The sequence below is a fragment of the Primulina huaijiensis genome, chromosome 9, assembly GCF_012295235.1.
Source record: "Primulina huaijiensis isolate GDHJ02 chromosome 9, ASM1229523v2, whole genome shotgun sequence".
NCBI lineage: Eukaryota > Viridiplantae > Streptophyta > Magnoliopsida > Lamiales > Gesneriaceae > Primulina > Primulina huaijiensis.
The window spans coordinates 22,626,325-22,643,172 of NC_133314.1; the positions used below are offsets into that span (position 1 = coordinate 22,626,325).

General features: G+C 34.2%; 4 protein-coding genes across 8 annotated transcripts in view; 1 reads left to right on the plus strand and 3 right to left on the minus strand.

The window, feature by feature from the left end:
• Positions 1-1,808, minus strand: part of LOC140984491 (tobamovirus multiplication protein 1-like) — a 5,633-nt gene extending 3,825 nt beyond the window's left edge. The window contains exons 1-3 of the mRNA XM_073451952.1: positions 1,510-1,808; positions 1,150-1,240; positions 1,025-1,077 (exon numbers count right to left, since the gene is read on the minus strand). Of these exons, the coding sequence (XP_073308053.1) occupies positions 1,025-1,077; positions 1,150-1,240; positions 1,510-1,662 (297 nt within the window). The 5' untranslated portion in view covers positions 1,663-1,808. The remainder of the gene's footprint in view (positions 1-1,024; positions 1,078-1,149; positions 1,241-1,509) is intronic.
• A 1,457-nt stretch (positions 1,809-3,265) lies between these two features.
• Positions 3,266-5,867, plus strand: LOC140984489 (probable serine/threonine-protein kinase PBL23). 2 transcript variants are annotated; one of them, XR_012176624.1, is made up of 6 exons: positions 3,266-3,552; positions 3,721-3,905; positions 3,985-4,174; positions 4,289-4,680; positions 4,786-5,024; positions 5,318-5,867. XR_012176624.1 is itself a non-coding variant. In XM_073451949.1 (6 exons), exons 1-6 carry the CDS (start codon positions 3,435-3,437, stop codon positions 5,347-5,349), a joined length of 1,149 nt encoding a protein of 382 aa, XP_073308050.1. In that variant the 5' UTR covers positions 3,266-3,434; the 3' UTR covers positions 5,350-5,867. The 2 variants fall into 2 exon arrangements, 1 of the variants encoding a protein (XP_073308050.1); XM_073451949.1 differs by having other exon boundaries at positions 4,793-5,024.
• A 133-nt stretch (positions 5,868-6,000) lies between these two features.
• LOC140984490 (N6-mAMP deaminase) lies at positions 6,001-8,655 on the minus strand. Its single transcript, XM_073451950.1, has 11 exons — positions 8,487-8,655; positions 8,129-8,199; positions 7,878-7,969; positions 7,747-7,806; positions 7,434-7,646; positions 7,268-7,344; positions 7,110-7,179; positions 6,902-7,015; positions 6,707-6,773; positions 6,428-6,532; positions 6,001-6,316 (listed from the first exon to the last, which is right to left on the minus strand). Exons 1-11 carry the CDS (start codon positions 8,561-8,563, stop codon positions 6,207-6,209), a joined length of 1,056 nt encoding a protein of 351 aa, XP_073308051.1. The 5' UTR covers positions 8,564-8,655; the 3' UTR covers positions 6,001-6,206.
• Positions 8,656-9,649: 994 nt separating this feature from the next.
• Positions 9,650-14,987, minus strand: LOC140984488 (homeobox-leucine zipper protein PROTODERMAL FACTOR 2-like). Of its 4 annotated transcripts, none has more exons than XM_073451948.1 (13): positions 14,652-14,987; positions 14,030-14,238; positions 13,120-13,331; positions 12,904-13,021; positions 12,601-12,789; positions 12,060-12,497; positions 11,870-11,971; positions 11,535-11,735; positions 11,266-11,440; positions 10,787-11,058; positions 10,513-10,608; positions 10,048-10,426; positions 9,650-9,906 (listed from the first exon to the last, which is right to left on the minus strand). In XM_073451948.1, the coding sequence occupies exons 3-12, from the start codon at positions 13,293-13,295 to the stop codon at positions 10,061-10,063; spliced, it is 2,133 nt and encodes a 710-aa protein (XP_073308049.1). In that variant the 5' UTR covers positions 13,296-13,331; positions 14,030-14,238; positions 14,652-14,987; the 3' UTR covers positions 9,650-9,906; positions 10,048-10,060. The 4 variants fall into 4 exon arrangements, with proteins under 4 accessions (XP_073308049.1, XP_073308048.1, XP_073308047.1 ...); XM_073451947.1 differs by having other exon boundaries at positions 13,120-13,372; positions 14,015-14,238; XM_073451946.1 differs by having other exon boundaries at positions 13,120-13,386; positions 14,672-14,986.
• Between the last annotated feature and the right edge of the window lie 1,861 nt (positions 14,988-16,848).

A 16,848-nucleotide genomic window follows, 5' to 3' on the forward strand; every position in this document is an offset into this window, starting at 1 on the left:
TTCTAGGTCCTTCCTTTCAACTCATTGGAAGTTGAATTGGTCAAAGTGGTTTTATACTACTAACACACGTTGATAGAACGTGTCATTTGTTATCCGATTTATGTGAAACGGTCCTCTCTCTCCCTATAAGAGAGGAGCACAGATATCATAATCTATCACTCAAAGAAAGCTCTGTGACTTGAAAACAAAGGAAAGAGAGAGAAATCGTTTTCTTCAATTGTGCAGCAGAAGGAATCTATGGCAAACAAAGGTTAGTAATTAATTATTTTTTTTAACTAATGGAATGTGATTATTATGAAGTTCTAAGATCGATATATATGTCAAATTATATGTGTTTGAATTATAATTTGTCATGAATCATGTTAAATTTTACACTAAACAGGCTTATAGAAAACACAGCACTTGACTATTATGCACCTTTTAACTGAATAAAAAAGATTCTCCGAGAAAGTGACAGTCACCAGCACAAATGGAGTAGAAATAGATAAACTATTCGATCATCAGTGTCTGACAACAGTTAAAGCAAATTATACACGATAAAGCTTGAAATGTTAATAGATCCAGAACACAACAGTAACCTCGACCAGTAAAACAGAAAAGTTATATGGATTAACTACAAAGAAAAAAGATGACTGATATTAAACCAGGATGATTAACACACTGTAAAGGAAATATATTTGATTTTTCCCCCAAAAATCATTATTCTCCATTAATCAAGTTCAGAAAGACTTCGAAAGTGACCGGCTAACACCTTAAAACTTATAGCTCCTTAAACGATACTGACAAGCTTCGATCTTAGAGAAGATTTAACGGAGTATGAGATTTTTGCATTCAACTCCCGTGTATTAAATGAATTTGACACTTACCTCTCTCGTCAAGTATAAAAATAATATGTAAAGGGGTTAAGTGCAAAATACATTAAATACAGGGGAGGGGAGGTGAATGCAAATAACCGGTAAAAGTACATAACATGAGCCAAAATTGTTATAGCGTAAGTAATATTTGGGAAGGTGAAGCTTATTACCTTAGGATGCAAAAGAAATACTTTCATGTGAAATCCAAACATCACAGCACGCACTGCAATGGATGACATAATAATTAAACCAAAACAGAGACATGTAGGCGAAATTTTCAGCGAACTTCTCATACCTCCATTCACAATGAAGTTCATGAAATGGAAAACCTTCTGAGTTGTCCAACCATACTCGGGCACCCTGAGCTCAATTCTTATTAATTGAATCTGCAGAGAAGAGAAGACACCAAGTCTAAAAAAAGCCGCCCAATTAATAGAAGTCCTCAAAAGAAAATAATAACATGAAGCAAAAATATCATAATCAAGAAAAAAAATTAAGAAGAAAAACTGAATGAACAAGAAGACAACTTCACAAAACATGACTTTATAACGACAAGACTTGATCTTTTTGTGAATCATGAAGAGAAATTTATACATTATATATACAAAAAAATTGATTAAATAGATACAGACACAGATAATAAAAATACACATACGAGAGCAACTAATGAAACGAGAGCGTAGGCGGCGCAGAGAGTAAAGAATATTCCGTCTTGCCACTCAACGGATTCATTGATCTCGTTCCACCAACCGGCAGAAAGTCCTCCGACTCCGGCCCCAATGGCCGGAAAGCTCGTTGGCATTCTCATCGTTTCAACTCAGCTCTCCTTTTCCAAAAAGTAGAAAATAAAAAAAGATTAGCTGTCAATTATATATACGAGGAGATCAGATCAAAGAGGGCAGAGAAAACCTCAAAGAACAGATAAACGCGAAGGTTCTTACATTATTATATCAGTTAGGGATTTTGTGTCAGTCACGACAAAACTAAATTATTTATGTGATTTATAGTCCATCGTTATTTTTTTTTTAAATATCTTCAACAGAATATTTCAAGTATATTTCTTGTTAATATTTATCAATTATCTATTTCTAAAAAATAATTTATTATAGTCAAAATTGTGTCATGCTATATTATTTTATCTTTTTTTCATTCTTTTTTTTCAATTTTTTCCCAAATTTCAAACGAGTCCATTACTTTTTAATTTCATGATTTCAAATTATACTTTAGTCTTTCATTCTTTGTAATTTTTTAATTACAATATGATATTATAAATATAATAATTTTAAATTGCAATATGACTATTATGATATTATTAAAAATTTTCGAGTAAAAAATTATTCCATGATATTTATTTTATTTTTCTGTTTTCTTTAAAATTCATTTTTTTTCCCAAATTGTAGTTTAATCTATTCATCTTTCTAATTTCATTATTTTATATTGTATTTTAGTCTCTTATTAGTTTTTACAATTACAGTATAATCATCATTTAAATATAATAATTTTAGTTACAATACAACTCATCCTTACTTTTTATCATCATTATATTACTCTAATTTGAATACAAATCTAAATAATTATGAAAAAAGTGTTTAAACACCAACATCTATATTGATACACTAGTTTACATTAAAATTGAGCCACGCCCATATTCGGGATGGATGCTCGGGAGAACTCCCAGCCATTTTATTAATTATAAAATTAAATTTTAAATCATATTATTTTATAATAAGTTCATTTTTTTTATTATAAAATATTGATTTATTGTATTCTAACCATTTTAAGTTAAAAATGATAATTTGTTGTCTTATCATTGACGTATAATTCCAATTTTTTTTATTTATTTATGTCACTTACAAATTTTGAAAATAGTTGTCATCATCTTCTTTTAATACTTCATATTGGGCATGTGTGTGTGTGTGTGTATATATATAAAACTTTTTAATGTTAAATAAAATATTAATTTTTAAATATATGACTTTTATAATACCTTTTTAAAGTAAAGATTTAAAGTGCTAACGATGATTAAATATTAAAAATTTAGATAAAGATAAAAGAATATTAATAATTTTAAAAAAAAATTAAAAAGATGAAATACGATATGTCATCAGACATACCAACTTCGAGTAGTATAGGGTTCTATCACTTATTATATAGTATAGATGCTACAAAATTTACGTGTTTTGAAAATAAAAATGGCATAATTTACTTATTATTTTTTAGAAAAGAAATTCGAACCACCATCTAAAATGTCATAATTAAATGAACCTGTCCGAGAAAATCGATTCTGAATTGCAACGTGGGATCTCATCATTAATCTACTACAAGGAAAGCAGTTGTTTCTATTAAACTTGGACACAATATTTGCATTCAAGATCCTCATTTTATTCCAATATGTGTGTACATTTAATCTTTTAAAAATCATTAAATGATAAATTTTTCTGGGCATCCCATTTGATCTTTATAGAGAAAAATGGATACAAGAATTCATAATGTGTGAAGATTCTCTTACAAAGTAGAAAAGGTTCTAAAGGAGAGGGGCAGGCATTCTGTCTTGTTGCAAGGATTAATAAAAGCGATGCAATGAAGAAGAATCCATTAAAAACTTCCAAAAGTTACGTCAATGAAATTAAGGCATCACAGAAATATGATGATGGAGAGGAATTATGCCCAATCGCCAGAAGTTTTTCTATGTATACGGGTTAGAATCAGGAACATATTTAGCTTTTTTCGTTTCATATTTTGCTTTTTTATTTTTCTCGTGGTTTGTGATCATGTTCTTGAAAATTTACATCGTTTTCCATCTCATATGAAGATCGACTCTAAACGTTTCTGAATTGTAACATGATCTCGATCATACGATAATTAGGTAATGGAAAACAAAGTATGATAGCTGCAGATATACTAAGGCATGGGAATTTGATTAAAGTTCCGGCCACAGTGTTCACCTTTCGCGAACTTGCCATTGCTACAGAAAACTTCAGTCCTGAACTTCTAGTCGGTGAAGGAGGCTTTGGAAGAGTCTACAAGGGTCACCTTAAGAATATCAATAAAGTATTTGCCACCTTTCTTTACTACTTTTGGGTTTCAAGTTATGTTTCAACGTATAATTTTCACGTTATTTCTTGCCAAGATTGTTGCTGTCAAGCAGCTTGACAGAAATTGGATTCAAGGAAACAGAGAATTCCTAGCAGAGGTCTTGACATTGAGCCTCGTCAACCACCCGAATCTAGTAAATTTGATTGGATATTGTGCAGATGGCCGACAAAGGATATTGGTGTATGAATACATAAAAAATGGATCTTTAAAAGATCATCTTCATGGTAAATACCTCAATATGATTTGATAATATTAGCATTGGAAAAAGAAACTTGTACGACTGGGTTCGATTTCTTGGTGGTTTCGTGGGTAAAGTTGCTACTTTTTCATGTTTTCAGATTTGCCACCAGATAAGAAGCCACTGGACTGGTACACCAGAATGCAGATAGCTAAAGGTGCAGCACAGGGACTTGAGTACTTGCATGATACAGCAAACCCTTCAATAATATACCGTGATTTCAAGATTTCTAACATATTGTTGGACGAGATGTTCAATCCTAAGCTGTCGGATTTTGGACTTTCTAAGTTGGGTCAAAAAGGTGGAGAGGATCATGAGTCCAGTAGGTTGATGGAGACGTACGGATACTGTGCACCAGAGTATGCTCAGACAGACCACCTTACGACTGAATCTGATGTTTATTGTTTCGGGGCTGTGTTTCTTGAGATTATTTCAGGGAGGAAAGCAATAGATAACTCAAAACCAGCTGAAGAGGACAATCTAGTAGAATGGGTTAGTTAACTAACTTATTTTTCAATTTGAATTTGTGTCCAGTTTCACAAGTCGAACCAAATTATATCCTAAGCAAACTCAAAACGTTATGTTTTGAATCTTGAGCGCATAGGCGAAGCCGCTTTTCAAGGACAGAAGCAACTTTACATTGATGGTGGATCCATTGCTCGAAGGGACATATCCGGAGAAGGGTCTGAATCAAGCTCTTGCTATTGCAGCTATGTGCCTTCAAGAAGAAGCCAGCACACGACCCCTCATCGGGGACGTCGCCACTGCACTTGAATATTTAGCCATGGAAACAGATGAAGATATGAGTGCAACAGAGACGGAAAAAAATAGCCGAGGTGAAGAAATTTTGTAGGACCTTTAGTATATATGGACATGATCAATATATTCTTGTTACATATAAGGAAGAAAAAGGGATAATGCGTTATGAGAATTGTTAGAATACTTAGACAGCGGCATGCATTTTCACTTCGGCTATATTTATGTAAAGATGATAATTTAGCTATAATTTAAAAAAAAAAAACGAATGATAAGGAAATTGACCGTCCTTTTTGTTTCTGTTTTGGGCACTTTTTCTGTGCAAATGGCGTTTGTTTACAGTTTCTAAAATAGACTGCTTATTTCGTGGCAGAGGTTTCAGGGCACGGAGAAGAGATGGTCTGAGATAATGTGTAAGGCGTGATGTTGGAGCCCATTAATTCTTTGTGCGATCACTTCTTTAACATATTTCTGCACATGATGAGACTCGAACGGTAGAAGTTCGGGCTTGGGTAATGAGAAACCAACATGCCCACATTTCGACATCTAAAGTGTTTCATTAACATACCATGCTTAAACTTGAGTTTGTTTGTTCGTTTAGGCTCTCCGGTGACAGACAGTAGCTGTCAAATTTAAAAATAATTTCCATGCACTTTCAAAATAAGATTTCTAAGAGCGGAGCATATAATGCCTTCTAACCATGAAATTTATAAGCTCACCATAATAGTCCATGCACAATGACATATCCTCGAAATAAATTCAGATTTTTTTTGGAATTTACTGCACATGCGCCATTTTCCTAAATTTAAAAAGAAAGATGGAAGAAAACACCAGGAGCGAGCGACAATTTGCAAAAGATGAAAATATTTTTATGGGGCTTCCATTCTAGAGGAATAATCAAACCTACCACTCGTAGGAAACCAATTTCTAAGTGGCTTTTCTTTTCAAGTTTTAACACACGAATTTGTCAGCAGTACCGAATTTCTGTTACCAGGAAAATCATCTTTTGACAAAATATAGCAGTAAGGTGTAAATTTGAAGGGATAAACTTTGATCTCTACAGAAATGCTGTTTCGATTTCTTTTAGTTATGACAAAAGTTAAAATCCAGTAGTTCAACAGATAAAACTACTTAAAGCCTAAACAAATGATGGCCCAAATCTTTTACATGAAGAAACAAACAAGAATTTCTGAATTCAGATCATACTTTTGGAACAATTAAACGAACACCTCAGCTGAAGCTGTGATTAGAAACTGAGTTTACTAAAAGTATGTTGCAAATATCTCCTTCAGTTCTCCTTTTACTTCATCGCCAGCAAAAATAACCTCAATGGCCTTCTGAGCTAGCAGAAACATTTCCCTCCTTCCAAGACCTTGCAAAAGAAGAATTTAACAAAGAAAACCAATAAGGAAGCTAACACCTTAAGGAAACAAAAATTTTACTCCCATAAAAACATAAAATCAACAAAAAAACAAGAACCTACCAAATGCAGATGAGGCAAGGCTGTACTCATTAGATAGACTGGTAGAAAAAACTCCGGCATCGTCCGTGCATAAAACTAATGGGTGGTTTGATTTATACAAATCAGCTGCAAGTCAAACTCACATGTTGAGCATGGAATTTGTTGGTCGTCAGTTTTGGAAACTATTTAGTTTTTCTCAGGCGCACAAGGGAAACACAGGCTGAAAGTCATCAGGTTCGCTCCCACAAATTGAAGCACAACCAGAAAAAAGAGTATCAATGCAGAATTAACAAATCTTACCGAAATGATGAACATCCATGGAAGCAATTGTTTCGGTTCTAATGTTGGAAGTCAAACAAATCTCCACCTGTGAATCAGGAAAAAGCTAAACAAATGGAACAATTGGCAGTGACAGGCAATGATGGATTGACAGGAATTTACGCGCGCCAGTTATTGCATTTTATATTGAACCGAGTAATGGATTAGGAATCGAACCGGGATCTTGAGACTTTTTAATACTTCCCACTCCTCCTCTTCAAAACAACAAGCATGTCCGATTCTCCTCGGATGAAAATCTAGCATCGCGAGGATTTCCTTTTGATTGGGAACCTATAAGCACTAAGTAGCAAAGTAGAATACTCAGAGTAAAGCCAATGGCAATATCATGAAATAATAATTGACCAAGGAGCAAAGTCAAATGCACCTCTCCACAGTGCAGCGTGATTGGAAGCCCTTGCTTTTTCGCAAACTCTAAAGCTGGTAAATATGTCACCCTGGTACAAGATAAACTCAGAAAAGAATTACATTACAGAAACTAAATGGAAGAACACATTATATACAACAATTGGTAGAATAGAATACCATTCACCAATCCCTGGATTGCCAGAAAGATCTATGCCCACCACTCCCAAGTTTTTCATTTCCAGTGCTAGTTCAACCTTGACAAGGTGAAGAGTTTTTAAATTCCTTTGGGTTTGAACGATTTACATCTTGATGCATCTTCATTCATCAAAGTGCACAAACTTACAGTTTCCATAGCAGCTTTGGCAGTTTCACGACGGTCAATGCTGAGAAGAAGCCTCACATATATCTTTTTCCTTTCAATTCCATTACAAACCAAAGAAGCACGAGCAGAAGTTTCCACATCAGAAAGATCAACCTCAACAGCATTGACGGATCTTATTCCCTCGAGAACTGCTTCCATGTATGAGCGCTTGCTCATGCCTTTGGAATCATTCCTCTGAAATTTAATTATGGAGAGGAAACAATTCCTTGCTTACTAAAATTGTCAATTACAGATCAACGCAGCTACAACCAACTGGTGGTACAAAATCATATACCTTTGGAGTTGTTCTCAATTCCAAGTAAACGACATTATCAGCAGCAAAATCTTCAATAACCTACATAAAAATAAGAGTAAATAAGAGTTTTGTGTATGAAACCGAAAAACTTCATGAAAATAAGCTCGCACCTCTTTGGTGATTCTTGTGACAGTTTTGTGATCAGTAGTAAGAATATGGATTAAATCAAACATCTTGAACACTTCACTGAGTGATCGATCATCTGAATTTTTGTGGGTGGGAGCAAAATTAACCTCAAATGATAAGAAAACCACATAAGCGAGCATTGAGCAAACAAATGAAATGATAGCGAACATTAACTGATGAGCCCAATTCAAACACTATGATCATCAAAAATTTCACAGGCAGAAAAGGTACATACTTTTCAAAATTACATGCTCCACATCGGAGAAAACTATAGCGCCCTTCTCACTCAAATCTCCAGCAAGTTCCCTGCTCAAAAAATTTTACTCAGAAGAATTAAACTCAGCATTCCCCTTTGCCCATAACTACACAAAACATCTAATCTAAAACAAAAGGCATCTCTAATGCTCACAGAAATCAAATAATGCAACCAGAAAAAAAATTTATCAAGTAAACTGAATAATGAAAGAATATGTGTAGATAATCTAAAACAAAAGGCATCTCTAATGCTCACAGAAATCAAATAATGCAACCAGAACAAAATTTTATCAAGTAAATTAAATAATGAAAGAAAATGTGTAGATTAGTAAACATACAACAGAGTGGAGTCTCTAATGGAGCCATTTAGGTGCGCATGTAGTTCAATCTTGGGCATCGACACACACCACTCCATGTTTCCCACTCAACTTGCTCCACAATAATTTTTTCTAGGACAAGTACAATTGCCGGGACTCCTTGGTTTTGAAAGCCAAGAAGAAATTTTTTTCACGTCTTGCCGAAACCCGACAGACGAACGCAGTCAATTCGCGGATTGGGCTTTGGTTGATGGGCTTTACTAATATTCATGGGCCCATTGTCAACGTCTCAAACGCATGTTTCGGCAATAAATGATAAGATTCTATGTTATTATAGAATGAATTTGGAGAAAAATTAGTTTCCTTTATTTACAAGATCAATTATGATGCCACGAGAATGTTTATAAAAGTTTAATTAATTTATGAATATTATATAACATTCAAAGTTTTATTACCTGATTCTTGTACAGCAGCAAGTAGATGCGAAGAGGGACCCCAAAAAGATGATGCTTAGCGCATGAGTACGATGTCTGTACTTGAGGAAACCACACACAACACATGTCTGAATCCGTGTTCACTTTGGTAGTTCCTTTTTTGCAAAAAATTCAATTCTTACATTAATTCCTAGAACCATTGCGCAAAGAAGTTTTTACCTGTCTCAACGTAACGTTCCATTCTTCATACTTCATTTATAAGCATTTTTTTATATTTTAAATAAATTATTATTCATAAACAAACCAGTAAATAACTGAGTTTTTGGTCCCTAAACAATGACCAAACAATGATGCTTCTGATGACCATAATTTTGAGATAGTACAATACAGTATTTTGGTCCCTTAACATGGTTCTGTTTTTCAGCGTGTGTTCCAATCCAGTATCGGTTGTTACATTCACTTTTGTAATTGGATCATTTACATTCGCGAGCTACCAGTTAAGAGTCTAATACCTTGAAAGGCTTGTAGAAGTTAACGTAAGCATTGCAAAACATTCATTTGCGGCGAAAAAATACTTCCAACTCATGATCAAGATTATCCGGACAACAGCAGTAGAAATAATGATACAAATGCAACGGAAACCACTGCATGTTAATTCGTTGGGAAGAGCCAAGATTTCATGGTGTTCCTACTAAGCTGAGTTCTATCAAATGCCTAAAGAATATATTAGTTGTTTGTAACACGGACACAGAAACATAATATACATATACTTAAATAACAAGTTGTAGTTTAGTACATGATCTCCAGTGGACAGAGTCAATACCCGAACCACTTACCCTTGCGGTGCGGTAATAATCTATCTGATTTCTCATTAATCTTAGATTTAAAATATGAACAAAAGCACTACACTGCGAGGATTAAAGCAAGGTGCGTTCTTGACTTCTTCACTTTTTTTTCCATGCCCATAAACCAATTGTTTCATCGCGGTTAGTCCATCTCAATCGTCCCTGCAACGTACAAGACAAAGAAAACCGATGTTAGATGATAACTGTTAATGATCCAAGTTTTAAAACAAAAGAGTGTTATAAGTGGAAACCGCTCAAATTTGACTCATTACTCCAGTCTGCTTATCAACTGGGAAAAATTACCACAAGTTTCTGGTCATGTGGCATCACATAGTACAGCACCTTTGATCCTTTCAACAGTGCACTTAATAAGGCTATTAACCGTAGCTACCGAGCCTAACGAAAGTTTTGCCGTTGGAACAGAATCGACTAATATCTGAAAGGCGACGGTCAGTAAAGATCCACCGGACCCAACCTCAGGAGTTTCTCTAGTTGAATTATTTGATCCATCAGGAAGTATAGCAAAACCAGATGGTAGAAGAGCTACATACTCCGGATCACCCCCGCTTAAGACAACATTCATAGCCACAATATCAACTGGAGCATAGATAACATAAGATCCTGTTGAATCAGTGCAGCTCTCTTGTAGTATGAGCATATTGCATTGGCTTGAATTTGAACTCTGCAGTTATAACGCTTTTATAGTTCATGATATAAAATTATATTAGGGGGAAATATAATAATGATTGTCAAATTTAATGAACTCACATTGACACGTAGTAAAGAGACGGAGTTTCCTGGATGACGGCCATTTGCTATATGCGCCATTTCTTGAACAAGTCCGCCGTTGGAGAGAATATCCCACTTTAATAGCACAGAAAGAAATCAAAATGATTTAGCAATAACAATAAATTGAAGAAGTGAAACAACTAGAGTGAATACTATTATATTGACAGCTGTTGAATTCTTGGATTTGACAATCTACAACCATCTTACTTCATCCCAAATCGCAATGATATGAAAACAATATATTTTATTGTACCTCACTTCTGGAATTCTCGTCCCGTAGAAAATTGAATACTCTTTTTGGTGGAACTGGGAGCCAAAATGAAGTGGCAGCACTAAGCACAATACCAGGAGGCCTGCCTGGATCATCCATGCTTTTTCTAGTCATGACTCGAACATCATCAGCGCCACTTCCAGATAAAGTTGTCCAAGTGTGTGCAGTTGAAGCGCCAACGCCTGTGCAGAAGCTCATCACCATTCTCTCAGCAAGCTTCAACATACTCTTTCTACCTTCCGGGGAAGAAATCACTGCAACACGTACGCCCAATACAATTTAAATTTGAAAGCTACAGATCAAAACACCTAATGCACAATCCCCTTAAAGAGGCAAATCAAATAAACAAATTGTATAGTTAGTGGTCTTTCAAAGGTCTTTTTGGGGGAAAAAAGACCAAATTTCTACATGTTGTAAGAGAGAACTGATCATTATTCCTCATGGAATAAATACATACGTACCACCAACATCTCCTGCTGAAATACTATTAGCCATAACACTTGCCAGTCGTTCACACTGTCGGTCAAGTGTTGCAACCCAACGTCTGGCACCAAATGCAAGCCCAGAACTGACTAATGGTTTGTAGATGTTGTGAACCGCTCTATCATCCACTTCGACATGTTCAATCCACGTAACCTAGCAAATAACAAATAGAGCACGTCTGAGAAGATGAGCACTATTGTATTATCAACTCAAAATTGAAATTTAAACTGGCCAGGATTACTCCTACCTTTGAATAACCATTCGGTAATTCTTGAATCAAACAACCAGATGGCCTCCTTCTGCATCTTGGTAAGGAAGTAGGTTGTAAATTTTCCAAAGAAACGTCAACAACAGCCCAAATCCCGTCAGCATGTTGTTTGCAATATCTTGCAAAGTAGCTTTCGCGAGTTGGGACCAATGGAGATGGGACTTGGAACTCAGCAGTCATCTGATATCAAACAAAGCAATATAATTGGAATAGACTATATATAAACTTTGAAGAACTATTATGATATCTTTAAATTAAAAACAAGTTCATTATAATTTAATTTACAAATTAGTATAACCAATCTCTAGACATACCACTTGTAAAGCTCCATTATAGTTTCCTGCCACGCCAGTAGATAAAACATCCAAAGTCATTGCTCTAGATACGATGCTTGAAAACAGAATAGCCCATTGGTTCTGTAATAAATATCAAATGTAACGTGAAACATTTTGCAGAAGAGCAAAATCTTTATCATTTGATGTTGCACTATGCAAGAAATCATACCGAATCCATTAGAATCTCCACCAAATTGGCATGATTCATAATCACCACAGTTGACTCACGAGAAGCTTCGGATTTCAATCCCAGAGGCTTCGGACCAATCCCACGTGGGAATGTCCGCATATACTCGTCTTCATTCAATGTCTCTGCAGAGTTACCAATGCTAGGAATCCATAAAGGCTCTCCTGCTTGAGCCATTCTTATCAATTCTTCCATTGCTGCAACAGAAAGCTCGATAATCATTGGCTTGTCCGCATCCGTAGGGCCAGATACTGTCCTAAGAAGATCAGGAGCTCCATAAATCTCTCCAGCCATGCTTGCCTGAGACTCGAAATTTCCCACTCCTAGATCAAGTGAACAAGATGCTCCCGGAGAAAGATGCGGATACGAGAGCATTGGTTTTCCGACATATTTTGCAGCGATACTGGATATTCGATCGATCTAGAAACATATACATATAATTCACATAGGTTCAGAATGCTATATCTCACAATCAATTCTTAGGAAATGGAATAAAAGAGTCATGTTCTTCAATTTTATATACCTCTTCTCTTAAGCGAGCATTTTCGATCCTTAGATGCTGCTCATCGAATGACATCTCACCTATGGCGGCTGGGCCTCCACAGTTTGGACAACTAGCATTGCTGATAGCTTCCTTATAGCGTATGTTCTCTGCACGAAGCTTCTCATTTTCAGTTCTCAGCTGCGTATTATCATGGCGTTCGTGTTGAGCCTGTAATTTCTTTCACTACAACTTTAGAACTTTCATAAAAGAGAAACAAAGTCTAAAAGGCATCGGTCAGGCATACCAAAAAAGTGGAAAAAATTATCAATAAATACATTTCACCTTCATTTGTGTACGCTTGTTCTGAAACCAAAATTTAACTTGCAATGGCTCCAAATTCAATCGACGGCCAAGCTCCTTCCTTTGTTTATCATCAGGGTGAGGGCATTCCTTAAAAAATCTGTCAGAACATCATTGAAATAATGGATCACTATCGTGAAGAGAAAATGACCCTTTACAACATATCAATGGTAAATCAGACTAGAACATTGAGCGTACGATTCCATTTCCTGGATTTGAAGTTGAGTATGGCGATGATATTGCTTCTTCTTAGGACGTTGATTTGGATCTTGGTCATCGCCAGAGGGGGCTTCTAGAATTTCCGCCCCCGATTTGCTTTCATATTCATCATCCCTTATAAGATCCATTTCGTTTTCCGGAGGTTTATGTCCCATATCCAGCAAGTGAAGGTGGCTATCAAATATGTTTGGCTGAAACATCTTAAATACAATGGTAATGGAGTCTGCCAAAGCTAAAGTCTCTAATCTGAAATAAAAGTTATAGTGAAATCAGAGATATCTTTCTATCAGAAAAATAAAGGTAACAACACAATAAAATCTGAAGATATCTTCAAGCAATTAATGATGATATCAAGTCAACAGATCTCTTTCTTTATTCACCACAAGAAATATATGCACATGAAAACAGCCATTTACTAATGAATTAGACGCGGGTTAACAATACAGACGCTTCTCAAACCAAAAAATTTTGAAGAACGGATTTTTCTAAAATATAAATTTGGTCATGCTCCTAGGAGGTGCATTGAGTTTCACTGCCTTCAGAATAATTGTTTAAACACCTTCAGAGTGTGAATGAATGTGTTTGTCGAAATAATTTTTTAAGTTCATACTGAATAATTTTGCCTGGGATTAATCAGATCTTTAAAAGGTTCTACAGTAAAAACTAGAAAAAATTAATAGGCCGACTCTCGACAGAAACCGTACTCCATTAAAACATGATATGGGATATATGGTTGAATTTGCATTCTTTAACCATGAATTATTTGTACTTTTAACTTGTTTAAAAGGATGCCAGGCCCTTATTTAATTCAACGTACAACATTGCAATAACAATTATTATTTCAAAAAGATGCAGTTTATATCATTGTGAGAACCCAAACTAGACCGACCTTACAAATTACTCCGTCGAATCACGCAGGTGGTCTTCTGAGTAGCCGGGAAAATTCATTCCATCATGCCGCCTCCTCATTAGCCATGGAGTATTTACCAAGAAACCCTAGAAAGATTGGTGCTTTATTGCTTTCTAATGCGGGTTGAACTTTATGGAAGCTTTCAAAAGATCACTACGCTGACTTTAAATAGATTCTTCCGGCAGTGCCTGAGACAAAAACAAATGAAAGGGTCACATGTAACAACAGAAGACTAACAATGGACTTCTATTTTCCAGTTTCCGGTTTCTAAGGAAGACTTTATATATCTTTTCTGTCTTAACGTGCCAAATAGAATACAAACAAAAAAGGAAACCAGGGGTTGACAGCGTGAAACCGCCTTTTGACACCAGCTACATATGTGTGTGTGTGTGTAACGCCTACGAGATACACGGTGGGATCCTACTCAAATATTCTCTCTCCGCAAGCACAGAAAAAAACGAAAACAAAACCAAACCAAAAAAAAAAAAGAGAGAAAAAGAACATAGCAAAAGAAGAAAGACAACTGCTGTATGAAAAACTTGTCGATCTTGGAACTTGATACTCAAAACGATGCATGTGAAATGCTGTGAAAAAGAAATACTTAAAGTTTTAGTAAATCACCCCAGTCAAGAATTAGGGTTAACCGGAAGAGCGAAGGTTTAGATCTGGTTCTTAAGCCTGAAAAAGAATTAATTTATTTGTTTCTCTCTTGTTCATTTTCCCAGGAATGTGTATAAAAAGATTGTTTCTTTCTTGTGAATAGAATTTAAGACGAACAGTGGGTACCGAGGTTGAAAAATAAATCAAAAAGAGGCTACAAGTAAAAAGGGAGAGTGAATATGAGAAGGTGATGCAAAGAGAAAGGCGAACAGGTGGAGAAGATGTGGTAGCGGAGGAGTTATTGCAGATGATGCGATAGCATTAATGGCTGTGTGTGTGTGGGGAGAGCGCCTACTGTTTATATATATAGTATAGTATATTGCACTCAACAAGACGAAGGCCATTTGAGGTTGGTATCCCATGTTTAATTGTGCTCCATAAAAATTAATCACTACTTAATATACTTTATTAAAAATATCTAAACTTATTTAATTTTGACTTTTTAAAAATGAATTATGATATTAATTTTGAGTCATATTTTAACAAGAAATATTAATTTCTCAATTTTATTTTATTTTTAATCTTTTCTTGTTCTAAAAACATATTGGTGGTGTTCTATGTGTACATTGTGTGTGCATGTACACACTGTATAATTTAATTTGACGGTGGATTCAAAGCATCAGGATAAATTTTTTCCATTATTGAAGTGCAATATTCAATGTATATATGTATGTACACAAAAACTCTTGTGAGACGGTCTCACGGATCAATTTCGTGTGTCGAATCTCTTATTTGGGTCATTCATGAAAAAGTATTACTTTTTATGTTAAGAGTATTAATTTTTATTGTGAATATCGGTAGCGTTGACCCGTCTCACAGATAAAAATTCGTGAAACCGTTTCACATGAAACTTATTCATATATCTATATATTTGGACGTAGTGAGAAAATTTTTATTTAGTGGCGAAATTTTAATTTCAATCTAAAAGTCAAATTATCTGAATAATATAATTATAATGAAATACAAATTATATTTGTCGAAATTATAATATCTAATATTATCATTAAAACTATTTTTTTTTCCAAAAATAAACGCAATGTCGTATAAATTAAAATGTACCAATCATATAAAAAATGCATTACTAATTTTATAACTTATTTTATAAATAATGAAATGAATAAATTTTTAAATAACATGTCAAAAGTGGTAATTTTACCAATTTATTCAGGAAAATAGATTTGAAATTGAACTAATCAATTTATTTAAAACAAATAGACAACCGATTTTATCTTCTCTTCTGAGAATTCTACCTAAATTTTATATTAAATAGACATTGTTATATATCTCCTAAATTTTTACCAAAATAATAATAATAATAATAATAATAATAATAATAATGCATGATAATGAGTAAAAAATAATAAAAACAAAAATGGTTGCAAATGTTCGCATAATCATTCCTCTTTTTTTTCTTCTAATAATATCTATTTGTATTAATTAATACACATAGCTTCGTTAACCATTCATAATCTCCGTAGTATACAAGCAATAAATTTTCAGGCTCAAATAATTTCTTATTTTAATTTTTTAGACGTAGTGCATCGAAAAAAAGGCAATTATTTCACTAACAAAATTATTTATGTCGAGTATTCTTGTTATTTGGGTCTTCATATTTTTTGTTTTCACTAAAAAAAAGAAAAGAAAAACAGTTATGTGATGTGGCATTTGGTTGATACGAGGTTGCTCTTTTATGAGCATAATTTTACAAATTGAAATCGAAGTTTATATCATATAAAAATAACTAATCGAAATCGAAACAAATAAAAAAATTACGAGTTGATTTATGCTACACCGCAATAATCCCCGCTTTCGGCCTGATTGTTTACATCTTTCTCTCGATTTTGAGATCAAAATAATGCATTCAATTAGAAAACTTTCAGATTGCATTGCCATGATTTCGGTATTTTGGTTTCGAATTGGTTTTACGATTTAGTACACCACTGATCAAGTTTTGTAATATGTATTCAAAGTTCTTAACTTATATTTTTTAAATTAATATTTTGAAAAGATATCCATATATTGACAATAACATTTTATTTTTTCACGTAAGTTATTTTCTTCATTTTCAAAATCATTTTATCATCTATGATTCATACCATTCTATAACTATTAAATCTTTATAAATGTTAAATTAAAAA

Excerpts from the sequence above, each read along its gene's own strand:
- LOC140984489 (XM_073451949.1), top strand. The coding sequence starts at position 3,435 with ATGAAGAAGAATCCATTAAAAACTTCCAAAAGTTACGTCAATGAAATT. Across the intron at positions 4,681-4,792 it reads AGGACAATCTAGTAGAATGG|GCGAAGCCGCTTTTCAAGGA; the intron begins GTTAGTTAACTA and ends TTGAGCGCATAG. Across the intron at positions 5,025-5,317 it reads GACGGAAAAAAATAGCCGAG|AGGTTTCAGGGCACGGAGAA; the intron begins GTGAAGAAATTT and ends ATTTCGTGGCAG.
- LOC140984490 (XM_073451950.1), bottom strand. The coding sequence starts at position 8,563 with ATGGAGTGGTGTGTGTCGATGCCCAAGATTGAACTACATGCGCACCTA. Across the intron at positions 7,345-7,433 it reads CCAAAGCTGCTATGGAAACT|GTTGAACTAGCACTGGAAAT; the intron begins GTAAGTTTGTGC and ends CACCTTGTCAAG. Across the intron at positions 7,180-7,267 it reads AATCCAGGGATTGGTGAATG|GGTGACATATTTACCAGCTT; the intron begins GTATTCTATTCT and ends ATCTTGTACCAG.
- LOC140984488 (XM_073451947.1), bottom strand. The coding sequence starts at position 13,340 with ATGTTTCAGCCAAACATATTTGATAGCCACCTTCACTTGCTGGATATG. Across the intron at positions 11,736-11,869 it reads ATAATGGAGCTTTACAAGTG|ATGACTGCTGAGTTCCAAGT; the intron begins GTATGTCTAGAG and ends GTTTGATATCAG. Across the intron at positions 11,441-11,534 it reads TACCGAATGGTTATTCAAAG|GTTACGTGGATTGAACATGT; the intron begins GTAGGAGTAATC and ends GTTATTTGCTAG.